This window comes from Danio rerio, chromosome 23 (assembly GCF_049306965.1).
Source record: "Danio rerio strain Tuebingen ecotype United States chromosome 23, GRCz12tu, whole genome shotgun sequence".
Classification (NCBI taxonomy): Eukaryota; Metazoa; Chordata; class Actinopteri; order Cypriniformes; family Danionidae; genus Danio; species Danio rerio.
In genome coordinates this window covers 42339898-42362500 of record NC_133198.1, presented here as the reverse complement: position 1 = coordinate 42362500, position 22603 = coordinate 42339898, and the positions used below count along the sequence as shown (strand labels likewise).

The following is a 22603-nucleotide window of genomic DNA, read 5'->3' as shown; positions in this document are numbered from 1 at the left end:
ATGGATGGTGGTTTTACATTACGATTTGCAGATCTACATGCTGAGGAGGAAAACCCAATGTTAACTCCAGCAACGTCTTTGACAATGAAAAAAAACAACAACCCAACAAAACAAAAATCCCAACATTGTTGATAAAATATTGTTTATATTTAAATTGTTCAACAATGTGAAAATAATCGTCACAATTTAATAAATTTAGTAAATAAAAAAAGCAATTTGACAAAAGTTTTAAGGTCAATATTATTATATTTTGTTCATCTGTTGTCCAGTGGCTTGGATAATTAACCTAATCAAGCCTTTAAATGTCACGTTGAGCTGAATACTATAGTACCTTGCAAAATGACTAGCTGGTTGCAACAACCTCATTGTGCACACGTACCCCTGTATACATTTTTGGAGAACGCAAATTATGTAGCCAGAGCTACGTTTGGCTGCCTTCCGTCTTTAAAATGAATACTATGGGGCAGTATGATGTTGACAGCTTGTTTTTTTTTTTTTGTGCTAGCAGCTGACCACTTACCTCCGTGTGGATGGTTTTTCCGCTGTTACCAGTTTGCCCAATGGCTCGCCATGTATGTCGGAGGATTTGAGATGTTAACTGGGCCGACAGGTTGTCTGGTGAAGAATGGATCCAGACAGCAGGTAAGACAAAAACTAAAGATCAAATAAACAAGTAAATAACAGGATGAGAACGTGGCAAGATTTGAAAATGTGGTAAAAATCAGTCAGCCGCGAGGGCTTTTCTTTTTCTGGATTGCTTTTGAAAACACTGCCGGTTGGGTTTAGGGTAGAGGGTGGGCGCTGGTCATTCATGCTTTTGAAAGTACCGTTGGTTGGGTTTAGAAAAGGGGGTGGGTGGGGCTATAGGTAGGTTGATCGGTCAGGCAGTCCGTCGGTTAGTCAGCATCGACCTCTGGTGGATTTACACGAGAACAGCTGGTGCAAATAGCACTCGGGAGAGAAATGAAATTTGACATCTGAAAAAGTGTACACAGCGGCCTCTGGTGGATTTACATAAGAAGAGCAGGCATGAATGGCACTCTCGAGAGAAAAATGAGATCTCAAAAAAGTTACATAGCGGCCTCTAGTGAATTTTCGTAAGAAGAGCAGGCGTGAATGGCACTAGCGAGAGAAATTTGACATCTAAAAAAGTGTACATAGCGGCCTCTGGTGGATTTACATAAGAGGAGCAGGCGTTAATGGCATAAGCGAGAGAAATTTGACATTTACATTTACATTTACATTTAGTCATTTAGCAGACGCTTTTATCCAAAACGACTTACAAATGAGGACAAGGAAGCAATTTACACAACTAAGAGCAACAATGAATAAGTGCTGTAGGCAAGTTTCAGGTCTGTAAAGTCTAAGAAGGGAAGTATTAATGGTATTAGTATATATATATTTTTTTTGTACAGTTAGTGTGATATTCAAAGAGGCAATTGCAGATTAGGAAGTGAAGTGGAGACTAAATAGTTGAGTTTTTAGTCGTTTCTTGAAAGTAGCGAGTGACTCTGCTGTTCTGATGCAGTTAGGGAGTTCATTCCACCAACTGGGCAGATTGAGCGTGAGCGTGAGCGAAAGTGATTTCTTCCCCCTTTGGGATGGAACCACGAGGCGACGTTCATTCACAGAACGCAAGTTTCTGGAGGGCACATAGATCTGCAGAAGCGAGAGCAGATAAGAAGGAGCAAGGCCAGAGGTCACTTTGTAAGCAAACATCAGAGCTTTGAATTTGATGCGAGCAGCAACTGGCAGCCAGTGCAAACGGACTAGCAGCGGAGTGACATGTGCTCGTTTAGGTTCATTGAAGACAACTCGTGCTGCTGCGTTCTGGAGCAGTTGAAGAGGCTTGATAGAGTTAGCTGGAAGCCCAGCTAGTAGAGAGTTGCAGTAATCCAGTTTGGAGAGAACAAGAGCTTGAACAAGGAGTTGAGCTGCATGTTCATATAAGAAGGGTCGGATCTTTCTGATGTTATAGAGTGCAAATCTGCACGATCGAGCAGTTCTAGAAATGTGGTCAGAGAAGTTTAGTTGGTCATCAATCGTTTGAGATCTCGAAAAATGTACACAGTGGCCCCTGGTGGATTTACGTAAGAAGAGCAGGCGTGAATGGCACTCGCAAGAGAAATTTGACATATGAAGAAGTGTACACAGCGGCCTCTGGTGGATTTACATAAGAGCAGGGGTTAATGGCACTAGCGAGAGAAATTTGAGATCTCGAAAAGTGTACACAGCAGCCCCTGGTGGATTTACGCAAAAAACAGCAGGCACAAATGGCACTCACAAGAGAAAAAAAACATACCACCTGGGACATATTTGGCGCTCTCTAGAAATGTAAGTAGGGGTATGTATCAAAAATGAGTCTGGGTGGCTAAATATGATGTACTGTCATCATGGCAAAGATAAAATAAATCAGATAACAGCAATTAGTTAAAAAAACTAGTTTAAAAATGAGTTGAAAAATCTCAGTTAAACAAAATTTGCGTGTCCAAAGTCAAACAAAAAGTGCTCAGGGGTAGCTTAAATAACATGTCTGTGCTATTTGGGTAAGGGATTCATCAGAATAAACAGCAATAATCAGTCCAAGGTACTCGAAGAAAGATTTGCATGTGTTTCTGGTGTTGTTGGTCTGGATCTCATAATAAAAGATCTCAGAATCTCTGCTTCACCGCAGTAATGCCACATCACACACACACTGATCACATGCTTTAAAAACACTCTGCATTTCAGTTTTCAGCAACATGAAAAGCACTACAGTTTAGGCCCAAAAATAAATAAAATACTGGTCCAAAATTAAAGGGACACTTTAAACCCTTCAACACTCATACAATGATTTTATTTTTTTTTTCCTGTTTGTTCAAACTACTTATTTAAAATGAGCTGAATCAACACAATTCTTGAGTTTTTTGAGACAGCTTAATTGTTTTATGTTTAACGCACTTAAATTTGTAAAAACAATTAAGTTTTCTTAATTTATATTGGGACAACATAAAGGAATTGCATGGAACCCTGCATTTTTTACAGTAAAGAAACTATATTCAATATTGTTGAAAATAAAGTAACCATTGACTTCCACTGTATTTGTTTTTTTCCAATATAGAACTCAATGGTTACAGGTTTTCAACATTCTTCAAAATATCTGCTTTTATGTTAAACAGAAGAAACTCAAACAGGTGAGTGAACTGTCCCTTTCAGAAACTTGAAAGAAATTTCAACAGCATAACATGTATTTGTCTTCAGCTTATCTGTAAGAAAGGTATTTAAGCAGAAATCAGTATGTTGTATTGTGATCATGTGCTTGCATGCACTTATAGTATAATTTAGCAGTTTTACTGTAGTAGTATTGCATTCATTTTGAGACTCCCCCTTCTGGTCAATTTTGATTTATCTCAAATAAATCACAAGTGCCTTGTTCAAAATACCATACAAGTTTTCCTATTTCAGGTTATATGCTGTGTGCATATATTGAATATAAACATTGTCAGAAATATGCAATGTTATTAGTTTTGCTTCATGTATTGTTATAAAAATTTGTATGTAAAATACAGTATATATTTAAGAACCTATAAAAAAAACACAAGTAAAAAAACAAAAACAAAGAAGAAATATAGGCCACATTATTTGGTACACCTTACAAGTATAGGGTTGGACCCTCTTTTGCATTCAGTACGGCACTAATCCTTTGTGGCATAGATTCAACAAGGTAGTGGAAATATTCCTCTGAGATTTTAATCCATATTGCATGATCACGCAGTTGCTGCAAATTTGTCAGCTGCACATCCATGATGTGAATTTCCTGTTCCACCACATCCCAAAGGTGCTCTATTGGATTGAGTTCTGGTGACTGTGGAGGCCATTTGAGTACAGTGAACTCATTGTCATGTTCAAGATACCAGTCTGAGATGATTCACGCTTTATGATATGGTGCGTTATCCTGCTGAAAGTAGCCATCAGAAGATGAGTACACTGTGGTCATAAAGGGATGGACACGGTCAGCAACAATACTCAAGTAGGCTGTGGCGTTGACATGATGCTCAATTGGTACTAATGGGCTTAAAGTGTGCCAAGAAAATATCCTCCACACCATTACACCACTACCACCAGCCTGAATCATTGATACAAGGCAGGATGGATCCATGCGTTCAGGTTATTGACGGCAAAATCTGATCCTACCATCCGAATGTCGCAGCAGAAATTGAGACTCATCAGACCAGACAACGTTTTCCCAATCTTCTATTGACCAATTTTAGTGAGCCTGTGTGAATTGTAGCCTCAGTGTTCGGTTGTTAGCTGACAGGAGTGGCACCTGGTGTGGTCTTCTGCTGCTGTAGCCCATCCGCCTCAAGGTTGGACGTGTTGTGCGTTCAGAGATGCTCTTCTGCATACCTCTGTTGTAACAAGGGGTTATTTGAGTTACTGTTGCCTTTCTATCAGCTCCAACCAGACTGGCCATTCTCCTCTGACCTCTGGCATCAATTCTATCAATATGTCACCATTTGTGCCCACAGAACTTTAGGATTTGGATTATCTGACAACAGTGATAATGCTAAAATACGGCTTTGCATCACAGGAATAAAATACATTTTATTAAACAGTATATTGCCAAAGAAAACCTTCATTTTAAATAATAATATTAATAATAACGTTTCACAATATAACAGAAAACCTTCCTTCAAACTTAGAAACAACAGTGCATAAATAAATGCATATTAGTACAAACATTAAAGGACACAAAAGACACAAGCAGAGATTTTGGTTAAGAAAAACAGTTTTATTTCAAACACATTTTATCCCGAGACAAACTTGCCCCGTTTTCCTTTTCTTTTTGTTTGTTCTGCAAGTATTAGAGTGCAAATTCCAACACAAATAAGAAAATTAATAAATAAAAGCTTTTGTACTTTTGTTATTTACAATTCAGCAGATTAAGTGTACATTACCAAACCAAAAAACACATACTTTCATATAAACGTAAAAACAGGTGAAGATCATGGCATTGGCTCTACTTCTAGATCCACGTCACAAACTGCTGATCCATGCAGGAGAAACACGACGAAAGTCCGTCAGTTCCACACAATAAAGTGAAGGTGAAAGAGACAGATATGGCACAGATACGAAAAACACACACACACAGGGGAGTGATCACTGTTAAGTGCACATCACATTCGGGAGCATTACAGACGAGTGTTGAGAAGAAGACGTGCATGTTTTAGTGCGGACTGATGCATGATGGGATTTGGCCCTGTAAACCACCGTTTGAGAGTCAGGAAAGGTCTTGCGAGATAAAATTGAGATATTTTAAAGGGTTATTTAATCAAAAAAATACTCCCACCATCATTGTTTTAATCCCCTGAGCCCTTCGTTCATCATCAGAACACAAATTAAGGTATTTTAGATGGTATCCTGGAGCTCTCTCCACCTTTATAGACAGCAATGGTCAGGAGAAAAGGAACTAAATCAGTGTCAAAACATTCCAAGTGACTTCAGCTGTAATCATACCAAGCTTCAAGAACACTTTTGTGCAACAACAAACTGTAAAAACAGATTAGTTTGCTTATGCCTTCTCTTCCATGACAGATCATGGTATGCATTTACCACCATAGACTGTGAAAAATATGGGAGTAGTATCCGTGACATCACCCATTAAGCTACAAGTGGGTGTGCCCAACCGTCACCTTTTTGTTCATGCATCATCGCATCGACCGCGGGTAACCAAAAATGGGCAAAGAGGCGGGCTGTGGGCGGGGTTACAGATGCCTGCTAGCAATTCGCTTAGACAAGTTTTTCTTTGTAAGAAACACTTAACACTTCATTACCCGTGATTCGTTTGTGTTCTGACCACATGTGCTTGGTTGTACACTATATGAAAGAAGTGTTTAGTCTTTTAAAAACACTGTTGTAATACATTACAACATTACTAAGCATTGTCCTTATGATGTTTTTCTACAGGAGGAAAACGCTAATTACTTTCAAATACTTAGCAAATGCAAGGCTATTTATGAAATCCAGGCATAACACTGTATGACAACCTTTCAGATGACTGTTCAAGAATTTTCAAGAATAAAAATTTCACTCACATTGGAAATGGAGGCCACTCGAAGGGTTTGTGAGCACAATTAAGAGCACATATTATCTGCTAATTGTAAAAAAAATAATCCCAAAGGCAATCGACTGTGTAAAGCCACATAAAGCAAAACAAGAATACGATGTATATTGCGAGTTCAGCGGCTAATCAGCCGGAATCAGCTAAGGTGATGTGACCAGCGTGACCTACAGTAGCTGTCACTCAAATGACCAAGCTCTTAATTATGCAGACTTAATATAAATAAAACAGATGAGTATAAAAAATTCACCCCCTCACAGTTGTCATGAAGGGAAATATTAGCTATGCACCAAGATTGTTCTTTGTACCAGGCTGTAAACATGTTTTTATCAGCTGTAAAAAAATACCAATTAAGCATTGCAGTCAGTGTACATTTGGAGTATCTGGAGCCCCCAAAGACTAGTCGATAAATTGCAATTTCAGTTACTTTGGTATTAGCTTTTTGAGGGATAGCGGGATGTTTCCGCTAGTTTACTATACGTGCAAGTGGTGTATTGATTACCTTATGCAGAAGATATAGGTAAACAGAGTTGTTTTTAGTTTTAGTTTTTTTTGCACACAAAAGTGTTCTTGGAGCTTTGTATGATTACAGTTGAACACTGAATGCGTTAATCATGTTTCTGGATCTTTTTATAGCTGTCTATAGAGGATGACAGAGCTCCAGGATTTCATCTAAAATATCATAACTTGCGTTCTCAAGATGAACGAAGGTCTCAAAGGGTTGAAAAGACATGAGGGTGAGTAATTAAACAGAATTTTCATGTCTGAATTAACCTTTAATGTTTTAAAAGAAGCCTGCTCACCAAGGCTGCATTTATTTAGTTTAAAATACAGAACATTTTTTTTAAAATATATATATTATTACAATTTAAATAAACTTTATTCTCATTAGGTGTAGTTTAAAATGTGATTTATTCCTGTGATTCAAAGTTAAATTTACTCCAGTGTTCAGCAGATTTTTTCCGATACCGATATTAGTACAAATTCTGGCATTGGTATCGGCGAGTATTTGAAACCATAAATCAATTCGATACCATCCTTTTTACATTTACCATGTTTTTAAATTTACCATCGTTTTGAATGAGACGTACAGCTGGGAAAATGAGTATTGAACATGTCATGTTTTTTTCTGGGAATAATATTTCTAAAGGAGCTGTTGACATGGAATTAAAGAAGATTTTTGTAAAAATCCAAACAATACAAACATAAAAATACAGCAAAACAAAAAATTGTAAAAATCAGCTCTGTGCTGAACTACTGAAACGTATTTAATGCTTTATATAAAAGGCTTTTTTTTTGTGATGACAGCTTAAACACGCCTCTCATATGGAGAATGAAGTCACATGCATTGCTCAGGTGTGATTTTTTTACACAGGGTTCAACAAAGTGTAAAAATCTGGTTCTGTGGGTCTCGTCCATCAAATCTGAGATTTAATTAGCATTTTCTATTGGAATCAAGTCAGGTGAAAGGCTGGGCCATTCTACAGCTTGATTTTCTTTCTCTGAAAGCATTTGGCTGTGTTTTGGATCATTGTCTTGCTGAAATGTCCACTCTGGTTTCATCGTCATCACTCTGATCATGTAGATGTTGGACTGAAGCAGCTGATATTCATTTACAATGGCAAAGAGCAGAGAGTTGCTGAAGAACAACTGAGAGATTTTAGCTGCTGTCTGGGCTTTTCTAAACCTCCCTTTCTTTATGTGTTCAATACTTTTTCTGTGCATCATTTCATTTTATTACACATAACTTAATTAGGAAACTTATTAGATTTGTTTTCTTTGCATATATAGATTTTTTTTGGTTGTTTCCAACATCTATGGAAAATTTCAAGCCAACCCCATCTTTAGAAATATGTTTTCTGAGAAAAATGGTGATGTGTTCAATACTTATTTACCCCGCTGTATGTCCAATAGCTTTGCTTAACACTGCAAACCAGGAGTCAGTTCTTCTACTTTGAAAAAATGTTTTTTAAGTTTCAAAAATAATTTTTGCAAAATTATTCATATTCTTTTTATTTTTTGCACTGATTTTTATACAGCTATACTGTCAAACATGAATAGATTTAATTTGTGCGCTGAACTTGTTTCAGTAAAGTACAGTAAATAATATAACTGTTGAATGCCTGAAAATAAAAAAGTTAGATAATAGGCAAGACAAATTTATTTATATAGCACAGTTCATACACAATGGTAATTCAAAGTGCTTTACATGGACAATACTATAATTAATAAAAATACTCTAGTTCATGTTTTATAATCTGATCTTTATTTTGTTTTCTCTATTGGATTCGAGTCAGGGGATTGCCTGGGCCATTCTACAGCTTGATTTTCTTTCTCTGAAAGCATTTGAGAGTTTACCTGGCTGTTTTTTGGATAATTTTCTTGCTGAAATATCCACCCTGGTTTCATCTTCATTATCCTGCTAAAGTAGATGTTAGACTGAAGCAGCTGATATTCATTTATAATGAGGAAGGGCAGAGGGTTGCTGAACAACTGAGAGATTTCAGCTGCTGTCTGGGCTTTTCTACACCTTCCTTTCTTCACATGTTCCATACTTTCTCCCAGCGTCATTTCATTTTATTTCACATAACTTAATTAGTAAACTAATTCGATTTATTTTATTTGCATAAATGGATGTTGCTGCCAACATTCGGAAATTCAAGTAAATTTCAAGTTAACGGCACCTTTAGAAATATGTTTTTTTGAGAAAACACAATGGTAATTCAAAGTGCTTTCCATGAACAATACTATAAATAATAAAAATACTCTAGTTCACTGCATATATTTGTTCATATCTTAATAATGGATAAGTCTGAAGCACACCTTAAATTAATTCTGTTAATTTATACAGAAATAGTAGTAGTATACACAACTGTTTCTACAGATACACACTCCGGTATCGGTTCAGTACTCTGTATCGGCTGATACTCTGAGCTCAGGTATCGAAAAAGGATAAATGGTATCGGAGCATCCTTAGTATTCAGTGTCACACGATCCTTCAGAAAGCATTATAATATGCTGATTTGACACTGTGTAATGATAAATTATTAAGTACTCAGTCATTATTAATGGTTCTTACAATTCATAATACACTAAAAAAAAATATTCAAAGAGGATTCCTTGGATTTACTCAATTTTTTTACGTTAAGTGGTTGTAAACAATTTATTTGGGCTGAATTTAAACAAACAAATTTAGTTAAACATTATTAAACTTAATTTGTTTGTTTAAATTCTACACAAATAAATTGTTTGCAACAGTTTTGCATGCAACACTTATTTCAGTGTACATTTAATTTTTTCTGATTTTCTGATGAACAAGTAGTGTTCTTGATGAATAACGGTAAACACATTTTAAAGTACAGTAAATACAAAATGAAATAATTAAATACCATAAATAAAAAAACCGCATCACAGATGAAAAACAGGATTAGTATTAATGATAATAAATTAATAATAATAATGAATGTTTCTTGATTTCTAAAGGATCATGTGACACTGAAGATGTTTTAAATCACAGGAATAAATTATATTTGAAACCACATTCAAAAATAGAATCAAAATGTTTAAAACTAATAATAATAACTCACAATTTAACAGTTTTTACTTTTTAATCAAATAAATGTAGTCTTGATTAACAGAAAAGGCCTCTTTAAAACATGTAAACATCTTCTGATCTGAAACTTTTTACTAGTAATGCATGTATGCATGTATGAGGGTCACATGAGGTCAGAAGTGGCCGCAGGAGTGGACAAACACTGTGCTAAAATAGCTTTGTTTTTTTATGGCACCGTTTCAGTCATGCTTTTTCAAAACCCTGCAGTGACCGCTGGAGGTTGGTAAGTTATTTTAAAAGAATAGCTGCATTGCTTAAAGTTACTCTAGTTAATGGATTCAGTGGCCGTTTACACACTCAAACTATAGCAGGCGAACGATCTGAACATCCTTTCCAAAACCTGCAAAGACGGTATTAATGTAACACTTTATAATCAGGTTTCACTTGTTAACATTAGTTACAAAAAAGAACAATGAAAAATACTTTAAAAGTATTTTTTATCATATTTAATGTTAATTTGCTAATACTAATTATATTTTAATCTAATAATATACAATGCAAAAACATTCAGACACACCCGAATCAATAAGCTTGAATGACAGTAAACTAAATAAAATGACAATTCAGTCATTGCTTGAAATAAAATAACCATGTATAAAAATATGTTTTATACATGTATAAAAAATTACATAAATACACATAAACATAGATGTGTATATATTCTTAATTCATCTCTGATTGGTGTGTGTGAGAGATAATAATGTTTTTGAATAATACATTTATTATTATCTATATATTTGAAACAAACTAAATTTCTGATAATTTTATGTCCTTATATTGGTATTTTAGTTTGTATGCTGAAATAAAATTAAATAAAAATAATAAAATAAAATACAAATTAATTTAAAAATAAAATGTAAATAAAAAATGAAATTAATTTAAAATAATAAAAAAATTATTAAATTTAAATAAAATAAATAAATATTATATATGTAAAAAATTGAAATAAAAAATAAAATAAAATAAATAATAAATTAAAATAAAATAAAATTATTTAACTGAAATAAATGTATGGCTCTTTGCTAGTACAACTAATATTAACTAATGGAACCTTATTGTAAAGTGTAAACAATATTAGTGTTTTTTTTCTTTCTTTTTCTTTTTTGGTTGAAGAACAGACCAAACGTCTGTTTTTAACCTGATCAAGTCCTTTCGAGTCACATAAATCAGTACATTTGGAAAGTAAAACAAAAAGGTACCAAAATCACCCTGAAATAACTTCCCATATTCCCATTTCCCTTTTCCCCTTTGTGCAAATTCTTCCTTTTTTACATAAAAAAAAAAACTTTCAATTGAGACGCATAATAATAACAGATTATTAAATCTCACTGAAAATCTTCTCTGCTGTCTCATTAGGTCTAAAAACAAAACATAATAATAATAATAATGAAATATAATAAATTAAGACATAATAACAACAGAATATTAAATCACATTAGAAAGAAAATATGTGTTATCTATTGGATGAGATCCCCCTGTTGTTATTTTGTATTTTGTATATAAAATACCAACAGATTAATAGATCTCTTTGAAAAACTTTGTCTCGTGGGAATCTCAAGAAAAAACAAAGGAATTTAAAAATAAATTGAGACATAACAACAAAAGAATGCTTTTTTTTGGAAAAAAATTGAGTAAAATTTAAACAATTAATAACAAGAGAAAATTAAATCTCATAAGAAAAAAACATGTCTCTTATGAATTAATTCACCCTAAAATAAAGATTTTTTAAAAATACATTAAGGCAAGTCTCCTTGAAAAAACTTCCCCTTTGTCTGAAAAAAAGTTATAAAAATAAAATAAATTGAGACATATTAACAACAGAATATTAAATCTCATTTGAACAAAACCTCTCTGCTTTGTCTCATGAATGAAACCCATAGAAAAAACCCTTTTAATTTAGACACATAATGGCAACAGATTATGAACTCTTATTGGAAAAAACCTCTGGATTGTGTTATGGATAAAAAAAAAAAAAAAATTAATTGTAAATAGATAATGGCAACAGATTTTGAAATCTCATTGGTAAAAATTCCCTTTTGTCTTTTGAAAAAAGTAAAAAATTAAAAAGTGAAAAATAAACAAACAAGCTTTAAATCAAGTCGCACAGCAGAAATAAACTTCCTCGTTGTCTCCTGGATGACTCGAAAAATAACAAACAAAAAAAAGTAAATAAATAAAAAACTTTAAATCAAGTCACAGAACAGAACAACTTCTCTGTTGTCTCCTGGATGACTATCAGAAAATAAAAAGTAAAAATAAAAAATTTAAATTGAGACACACAACAGAAGAACTTCCCTGTTGTCTCCTGTCCACCCCTTAAAGTTAGCCAGTGTGTTTAGTCTTCCTTGGGGCCAGTGATTCACCCAAACTTAAACTCACTTCAGAAATGACATGATTCATAGCTAACAGCGTCTGGACTCCAACAGAAAAGCGTCCAGCCTTCAAGCTAATGTTCACCTGCTCATTTCAGACGAAAAAAAAAACTGCCTGCCTTACCACATAAACTGACCTGTTACTTTAGTATGATGGAGAACGGAGGTCTGGAGCTCCAGTAGTTTTAGGGTTTTTTGTTCTTTTGTGAAGGGTTTAAGAGGTCAGTTTGGAGTAACTGGGAGGAGAAAAGCGTCTGCGCAGGTATTTGAGGATGTAGAGCGGCAAACAGCTGATCAAAGTGATGGCCGTCACCTTCCAGATGAAAGATAATGTGGCGATGAAGTAGACATCTGTCAGGGACACACAAGAACAGACTGTAAGTGCAGCTGTAACTTAATGCAAAAGCATTGTAACTTAGGGCCTACTTACACTATGCTATCCGAACTGTGCCCAGGCCCGTTTCCCGGATCGTTTGAGAAGTGAGTGCTCTGAATCGGGCTCAGGCACAGTTTACTTGGCCGGTTGGAAGAGGTGTGCCAGAGCGCGGTTCACTTGGCGTTGGCGTGGTACGCTAGTTTATGAGTGCAAAACGCGCCTGAGCCCGAAACTGAAAGCGAGATGTGACTTTTAAGAGACTGTTTTATATGGATTTATTAATCATTCTTACTGTTCAATGAATGCAAACTGCCGTAGTTTATTAAAGACGCAAACCACTCATTGCATGACAGCTGCACCTTCAGCAAACCTCCTAATTCCTGCAGCACGAGGACTTTATAATTGTTTATAAGCGTCAAAAGTGGGTGATCTGTTCGGCGAAATATCTGACTGCGTCTCACTGCATATCAAACGACTTAAACGATAAAACTAAAGAAATTTCCACTGTGCTGAGCGAGAGCGCTTCTTACTGAACAGCACATCATCGATGATGTAAGCGTGCCCAGGCCTGAATGTAATGTGAGTGTGGGCCGTCAGGGAGACGGGAGGGGGAACAAGCGTGCTTTGGCCCCTATAGGTCTCGTAAAGAGCTTTGAAATGTGCATTTTTATTCCAAATTTGATCGTAAACTCAACTAAAACATGAACATGACTATAATAATTTACCACCAACAGTCAGACTATGTTTACACCTATTCATTAGCCCCTTTCACACATACAGACCTTTCCGGAAAATTGCTGTATGTGTGAACAGGCCCTTTTTGAAAATACCGGGAAATTCGTTCTGGCTATTTTCCGGAAGAAGAAGTTGTAACATTTCCGGTAATTTGCGGGAATGCTGCGTTGTGTGAACGCAGAAGGAAGATTGCCGGAAAGAGCGAGTTTACGTCTAGAACGCGCTGACGTGAGACGTCTACTTAAGCCAATCAGAACAGTCAGACGCATTCACGTCCGTGCGGTTTATGAAAATAAAAGCCTTTGAATATTTTCCCAGACACATTTAGCTGCTAAATGCTAGTCAGATATCGTTTATGTGTTCCTTCCTAATGCCAACTTTGTAAATAATTATCGAAAACATGCTCATGATAAGCTTTTGTTTGTTTACCTGCAAGCTCTGCTTTCTTCAGTTGCCTGATGCCTTGCGCGTGCCCGTGAGCGCCAGCACACAAACATATCATGTACATCTCGACATGTGAAAGTGTTTCTCTATACGTTTTCATCGAAGTTGTTCACAATACTGATCCATCCACAGAGTTTGTAATTTAGTCAAATGTTTACAAATACAAGCACAGCCGTTTAGAGGTCATTTCTGGTTAATCATGTCAGAATTTACCACTATTTTGGAATGGATGTGTGAGTGCTCTTTTCCGGAAAAATTCTGTAACGTCCTCGCCTGTGTGAACAGCACTTTTTTTAACTTACCGTTAAAGTCGTTCCGGAAATTTTCCGGATATATACTGGTATCACTGTGTGAAAGTGGCTGTTGTCTTGTATGCATTACTGTCAACATTGCCAATTGTATTTTGTCTTGTTTTTTTGGGAGTATGTCGCTGTCTGGAGCCAGCACCTAAGCTTTTCACTCATCAGAGTACACATGCCGAGACATTAATATCACAAGAGAGACATTAATATCACCAACCATTCCCATTTTATTAAGGTGTATCCATATAAATGGCCCACCCTGTATTACATGCATAGTGTCTAGCGTTAACCAGCGCTGTAGTGTCTCTTTATGTGTGTTTTACATTTGAAATGGCTAACTCACAGAAGATATGTGAATGTTTCATATTACTTACACATGCTTATTCTGAATATATGTGAAAGACATGCTCTTTTCAAGAGCAGGCGTGAGATTCAGCGGTGTCCTCTTCATTTTCTGTCAGATTCAGGCTCAAACTGATACGGCTAAGAGTTACACTGCGTGCTAGTAGAGACGTATTGCTTCCTGGTGAAGTGGATCCGATCCGTGAATCACAGCACATTTTGTTAGCTGACCAATCAGAGCCTCTTAAGGGCGAGCAACAAGAAGCAAATAGAAAATATGACAGTCGCCCTTTAAGCTGCAACCCAGTACTGGGAAACATCCATACACACTCATTTACACACATACACAACGGCCAATTTAGTTTATTCAATTTACTAATACCGCATGTCTTTGGATTGTGGGGGAAACCGGAGCACATGAATGAAACCCACATGAACACGGGGAGAACATGCAAACTCTACACAGAAACGCCAACTGACCCAGCTGGGACTCGAACCAGCGACTTTTTGGCTGTTTGCTAACCAGAGAGCCATCGTGTCGCCCAGTAAATATTATATGCTAATATTTTAAAAATGTTTTTCATGATATTTTCAAGGCTCTATATGTTCAGTGGAAGACCAAATGATTAGCCCTCCAGTGAAATTTTAATTATTATGTTTTTAATATATTTCCCAAGTAATGTTTAACACAGCAAGGATATTTTTCACAATATTTCCCATAATATTTTTCTTCAGGGGAAACTCTTATTTTCTTTTAGTTAACCTAAGCCTTTAATCATCTAAAACAGTGTTTCTCAACTGGTGGGTCGCGACCCACTGGAGAGTGAGATCAAAAAAACAACAAAAGTTTAATATTTAACTTATTTTGCTTATATTGGACTTTTATTTTGAAATGCATGTGCGACGAAGCTTGCTAATGGGACTTTTAATATGCCAGTAACCTGGGACAAGCCCAAGAGCTTTCGGTGAACTGTATGCAATGCAAAATCTGGCGCGTTTAAGGTCTGTTTTCTTTACAAATCAGCGATCTCCACTGGCTGAGTGATATCCGATATAAAGTGGGTCTCAGATTGTACAAGAAGCACTGCATTAAATTACATTTCCCCCCGCCATGTCTTTATAAAATGAGCATTTATTTAACCCCAGTATATTCAATAAAGCTTCTGCGCTAGCCTGTCGATTCTGACGGGCGCGTGCGAGTAAACGGCTTTTTGTCTCGTTTTACGCTTGAGCAACTAAATGAATGCTAAAGTTTATTTAACTGAATGTATTTTAATGACATTACAACATCGATGCTGTAAAAGGAACCGTATAAAATGGGAAAAAGTTTACAATAACAGGTCACCGGAAGTTTATCAGTATGGGAAAAGCACTAGCTCGGCATATACCCTTTTGACATGTGAAATTCCAGCACAAGTACGATCTTGAATATGTAAATTTTGACGACAAAAAAGACTTAAAACCTCAGTGTGTCAAATGTAGTGAGGTACTTTCACAAGAGAGCATGAAACCTAAATTAAAACGACATTTAGAAACCAAACATCCCAGTTGCAAGGAAAAACCTGTGGACTATTTTCTAAGACGACTCCAATAGCTGAGGGCATCACAAAAGTGCTGAACATCTTCATGTTCAAAACAAGTACAAGTACATCTTACTGTGCTCACCGTGTTGCAAAGGCCAAGAAAGCCCACACAAAAGCAGAACAGCAAATAACTGGTGATTATTATAAAATGGTTATGATTATTTTAAGAATTTTCCTTCAGTTTGCTGGTTTCTGTTCAGTTCAACCAGATCAGTGTTAATGTTTTATAAACAGTTCAGTTTAGATCATGGTAACTAAACTTTTCCTTACACTAACCACTGTATATAGTATTTAACATTTTTACTCTGTAATATTTCTATAATTTGATACATTTTGTTAAATAACAGCAGAACAATATTGTTTATTTGTAAGTCTTGGTGATTTTCTTATAATTTATCTGTCACCAGTTGCGTATGTTAACAATTAAATACAAATGAATAGGGTTATAACGATTTATCGTTGTACGATTTATTGCGATGCAAAAATGTCACAATATGCATCGTTGCGTTATGACGATTTGATTACGATACGACGTCCGTTTTCTCTTATTAGCCCCTTTCACACAGTGATACCGGAAAATATCCGGAAAATTTACGGAACGACTTTACCGGTATGTTCAAAAAAGCGCTGTTCACACAGGCGAGGACGTTACGGAAATTTTCCGGAAAAGAGCATTCACACATCCATTCCAAAATACCGGTAAATTCTGACATCATTCACCACAAATGAGCTTTAAACGGCTGCGCTTGTATTTGTAAACATTTGACTAAATTACAAACTCTTTTGATGATCAATATTGTGAACAACTTTCACAGGATCATATTCGCATGTCGAGATGTTCATAATATGTGCGTGTGCTGCCGCTCACAGGCTGTTTCATGGGCACACGCAAAGCTTGAAGGTAAACAAACAACGGCTTATCATAAGCATCTTATCGATGATTATTTGCACAGTTGGCATTAAGGAGAACATATAAACGTTATCTGACTAACTTCTAGCAGCTAAATGCGTCTGGAAAAATATTCAAAGGCTTTTATTCCCACAAACTGCGCGGACGTAAATGCGTCTGACTGTTGTGATTGGCTAAAGCAGAAGTCTTACATCAGCATGTTCTAGACGTGCACGCGCTTATTCCGGAAATATTCCTTCTGCGTTCACACAGCGCAGCATTCCGGCAAATTGCCGGTAATGTTACAACTTCTCTTTCCGGAAAATAGCCTGAACGAATTTACCGGTATTTTCAAAAAGGACCTGTTCACACATACAACCTTTCCGGAAAATTGCCGGTAATTTTCCGGAAAGGTCTGTATGTGTGAAAGGGGCTATTAGTTGAGCTGTTTGCAGGTGAGCTACGTTTCACCTGCTGTCGCACGCGAGATCAGATTGTAGCGGCAGTAATGTTAGCAGACCAAGATGAGTGGAGCTGAAATAGAGGATGGCCCATCCTCTCAAAATCAGACGTCTGGCAACATTTCGGTTGTACAGTCATTGCTTTAGACTCGTCCGCTTTTTGACACGCATACTGGGTCAAACATAGCCGAAGTTTTAAAGTCTTCACAGTGATTTACATACTTTGCACAGCGACATGGATACCTCCTAATGGTGTTGAAAGAGTCACATACTGTATTTATAAGGTACAATTTACCCTAAAATATCATTCTGTCTTCATATAATGTTCCCGCCGCAAAATCACACATGACGTGAGCTGACCGTGAACTGTTACTACAGAGGGCGGACTATGATAGACGCGCGAGTATGGCAAGCCGTTTTAGCATTTAAACCTTTGTTCTGACTATCCATCAATATATTTAGATATATCTCTAATTATATTTTGACTAGTCATAATTATAATTCGACTAGTCAGAATGACAATTAGAGATATCTGCAATTACAATTGTACTAGTACGAAATCAGATTGGAGATATCTGCAAATATATCATGACTAGTCATATTCCTCCATTGACTTCCATTGAAAAATATTTGCAGATATCTCTAAATGAGTTTTGACTAGTCACAATTGTAATTAGAGATATCTCCAAATTAATTTAATTAAATATGAATTAAATACCTGGAAATCTGGATTTTTTTTTGCACACACAAAAAACGCAAGTGACCAAGCAAAGCCTTAAGCTCTTACTGTTAAATTCAATTGAATAGAAAGCTTATTTTTTTTGCACCTTTACTTAAATTGTTCCTTAATTTTGTCTCTGTCATTTCAATAATATTTTTAAGAAGTTTTTAAATTGTTTTATTTTCCAGAGACAGGCCTGATAATTTATTTTCTTAAAGAAGGTTTAGTTTAACAAGTTGAAACAAAAGAAATACATAAAAAATTGTTTACTTGGTAAAATTTGCATTTCAGTTTAATTTTCAATTTTTATTCCAAATATCGTGATACATATCGAATCGTGAACATTATATCGTGAAACACATCGTATCGTGAGCTGAGTGTATCGTTACACCCCTACAAATGAATCATAATTCCTAAAATTATTATAATTCCTAAAAATTTGGGTCGCGGCTTAATGACCATGTGAAAATGTGGGTCCCATGGCCAAACCAGTTGAGAACCCCTGATCTAAAATGTCTCACATCTTGTTTGTTATTTCATATATAAATATGCAACAAACACACTCCTAATTTAAGCAACACCACCGCAGCCAGATCAAAACATCTCCAGCCCTTCAATCCCAATACAATCCATTTCCTTACAATTTTTTCCATGACTCGGCCTTCTTAGAAAGCCTTTTTTTAATTCAACCAAGCACAGATTTCACCCACGGGTTGCCATTTAAATCTGCGTCAGACTAGCGTGAGCAGACAAAACAATCAATAAAACATCCAAATCCCTGATTGCTCAGATCCAAAATTCTAGTGTGCTTTATGTCCTGAGTCATGCATAACACTCTTTCCCATCAAGCCTTTTTCTTCTATTCCTGTTCACGCAACTCCCCACTGAACACCCAATTGGCCCATCATCAAACCTTTATTCCCAGAAATGTATGGAACGACACCAAAAAGAGTCACTTGAGAAAGGCTTTAAACCACAGGCAGGTCAGCAGAAGGAGAGGCTGGACGTCAGCGTGTGATTGCTGGAAACTGACCACTCTGTGTTTTAGGTGGTCTGGTGCCACACACTGATGGATCTGGAGGCACAGCGGTGAACCAATGCCTCATCTACGCTAGTCAAAAGACACTTGTTCATGTGCTGTGAACGTGAGCCTGGGATGGACACAAGTCATCTGCGCCATCGTGGATTCATCATCCTCACTGGCAGGATTCAGGTCCAACGGTGGATTCTTTTAAGTGACGTTGGTGGGCAAGAATGAAGGTCTCGGGTGCATTACTAATGGGACCAAAGTTGGTTTTGGTACAAGAATTTAGTAAATGACTGCAGGCAGGGGTCTCTTTTGAACAGTTTCATAAAGTTTAGTGTTTTGGACCCACTGCAAAAAAGTTGTGTAGTTTGTAGTCTAAATAGCCAACAATTCTTATATCAAGAAGCATTTATCAGACAAGCATAACATTTTGTCGTGTTTAAAGAAATAATGGCAAATTTAAGCGAGTTTTTCCTTAAAACAATCAAAATAATCAGCTTTCAACAATAACCTTGTTTTTCTTTTTAGCATAAAAATATTTTGCTTACCCCATAGGCAGATTATTTTGGTTGTTTGAGGGGGAAAAAAATCACTTAATTTTGACATATTATTTCCTAAAACAAGACAATATTTTTCATGACTTAGAAAATATAAGAAAATAATTTTTTTGATGTTCAAAACCTGTAACCATTGACTTCCATAGAAGGAAAAATTATTGAAGTCAATGGCTACAGGTTTCCTGTATCCTTCAAAATATCTTTTTTTGTGTTCAACAGAAAAAAGAAACTCAATTTGGTAAGTAAAGGGTGAGTAAAAGATAGCATATATACATAAAATTTATATATTTTCAATTTTGGTTGAACTATCCCTTTACATAATGCTCTCGTACATCATAAACAAACTCCAACAAGCTCAAAAACGTGTGTATATGTATATATATATGTATATATATGTATATGTATATATATATATATATATATATATATATATATATATATATATATATATATATATATATATATATATATATATATATATATATACATACATACATACACACACACACACATACACTTGAAGTCAGAATTATTAGCCTACCTGAATTCTTAGCGCCCCTGTTTATTTTTTCCCCCAATTTTTGTTTAATGGAGGGAAGATTGTTTCAGCACATTTCTAAGCATAATAGTTTTAAAAACTTATTTCTAAAAACTGATTTGTTTTATCTTTGCCATGATGACAGTAAATAATATTTACTTGATATTTTAATATCAAGTAATAATATTTTTTAATAATATTTACAAGACATTTTTCTATACAGCTTAAAGTGACATTTAAAGGCTTAACTAGGTTCATTATGTTAACTAGACAGGTTAGGGTAATTAGGCAAGTTATTGTATAATGACGGTTTGTTCTGTAGATTATTGAAAAAAAAAATTGCTTAAAGGGGCTAATGATATTGTCCCTAAAATGTTTTTAAAAAAATTAACAACTGTTTTTTTATTCTAGCCGAAATAAAACAAATAAGAATTTCTCCAAAAGAAAAAATATTATCAGACATACTGTGAAAATGTCCTACTCTGTTAAAAATCATTTGGGAAATATTGGATTAAGGCAGTTCTAAAGGCAAAAGGGGGTCCAACCCGGTACTTGCAAGGTGTACCTAATAAAGTGGCCGGTGATGGCATATTTGATTTTCCAAAGTCACACAAGAGACAATTTCATCTCTGCTATATTCATAATGAAGCTTTTTTCTTATAAATGAAGAAATGTAAAATAAAATAAATCCTTTTTGTTCTATAGTGAGCTAACTTTTATTCTTTTGATTAGCATTATTTTATTTTGGTTGTGCAGCATAATTCACAGAATTTCTATAAAGCATGTTGTTTACAGTAAACTTGCTAACTTTTTTCGGTCGTACCCATAACGCATGTTCATTTCCCTCATTTAAATAATTGGTTAACAGACTGATAACAGATAAATGTTAACAGATTGATATTTTCTGATCCTATAACTCTGTGGTTTGTTGTTTTGGAAAATATAAACAAATGCTTCAATATTAAATAGACTTTCTCTGTGAAATTACATTTTGAATTTTTACTGCAAATATCACATCCATAACGCAAAATCTGCTCATTTGCTAAATATAGTATCATTTGGCTAAACTACCTCCATTTTTTCCAAGCAAATACATTTGTATTTGTATGACAACACACATGCAACTACAAATAAGCATTAGCTCTTTTCCAGAGAGCCAACACATTTCTGATCTACTGGCAAATGTGCAATTAAAAATAACTAACATGTGAATCCACGAATGCTTCTCCTCATAAGAAAGTTTCTCTGATAAACACAGAGACCTTGCGCGGCAGGAAATGAGAGCAGGAGAGTGGTATTTCCCTCTCACTGATGCACACACAGCACTGACTCAATCACAATCACAGCCGCGCTCTCTCTAAGGACAACAGAAATGTGGACACATTCTTCACCTGCACACTGCTGAAATCCTGACGTCAAAATCGCTATATAACAAAAGGATTTAACGGAGATCAGAGGATATAAAGCCGTAGCGAAGCCTTGACCAGAGAGCACAGGTGAAGCGTGTACCACTAAAATGCACAGTCAGCACATCATTTTATTGTTTATTTCCCACATATTTAATTGTCCTTTCTGTCCTCTTGTGTCACTATGTATGATTAAAGTCAGAATTATTAGCCCTTTTAGAACTATTAATAAAAAATATTTTAGTCTCTAGTCAAGATAAGATAATAATATTAATAATTCATTCTATTTGTAAATGGTGCCTTGCTAGACACCCAAGGTCGCCTTACAATAAGCATCTACAGCCAAGCTAAAACAAATAATAAAACATTACTAAACAATTATTGACAAAACAGGGAAAAACACAAAAGCGAATACATAGTAACATGATAAAAAATTGTTAAAGGGCCATGAAACCCCCTCGTTTCAGCAGGGTGTTTTCACACCTCTACTTTGGAAAAAGTCAGAAAAGTGGGCGTGTCCAGCTCTGTTTAGGGGGGAGTGTCGGAGGAAGTAAAGTGGGATGGTGTGGGAGTGTCTATTTGGGCACGCACGAGTTTCAGTCAAAATATACACACATGAGAAAGTGATGGTGTTTAACCTACATGGACATCTGTAGTCGAATTATTTGCCAAATTATTAAATGTTGGACTTTAACTGCAGTTTGGCTCTTTCATTCAGGGAATTCATTCATGCCCCTCGCGACAAACGCGATATTTGATTCGAGGATCTGCTCTAAGCGTGTATTTTTCATGCAATGTTTGATACCGCACGGCGAATGAGAGAAAAAAAAAACTCAGCATTTCCCGGAAACTTAGATGCACACGGCAGATAGCGTCAGAAAGCCGCGTGTGTTATTCCGGTCACAAAATGCGGTGCTATGTTTGCACTCAGTGCAATAGTTAACTTAATTCGATACGAACAAACTGAATAAACAAAGAGCACTGGTCGCTCACTTACCAAATCTGTAGAGACAGGACAATCACCAGCAACTAGAGCCGCGTCATTATGAAGAGAATACTAACGTTACAAGCGAATCCGGATCTCAGCGTTTGCAGATGAGAACAGCTCTCAGGTAAACCATGTTCCTCCTTAGACAC

The 22603-nt window shown here is 35.8% G+C and overlaps 2 protein-coding genes across 2 annotated transcripts in view; both read right to left on the bottom strand.

Moving 5' to 3' along the window:
* The window catches only part of mical1 (microtubule associated monooxygenase, calponin and LIM domain containing 1), a 508844-nt gene that overhangs the window by 480194 nt on the left and 6047 nt on the right, over positions 1–22603 (bottom strand). The window lies entirely within an intron of this gene.
* The window catches only part of atp9a (ATPase phospholipid transporting 9A), a 110788-nt gene continuing 99753 nt past the window's right edge, over positions 11569–22603 (bottom strand). The window contains exon 28 of the mRNA XM_073939324.1: positions 11569–12436. Coding sequence (XP_073795425.1) covers positions 12300–12436 — 137 coding nt within the window. The 3' untranslated portion in view covers positions 11569–12299. The remainder of the gene's footprint in view (positions 12437–22603) is intronic.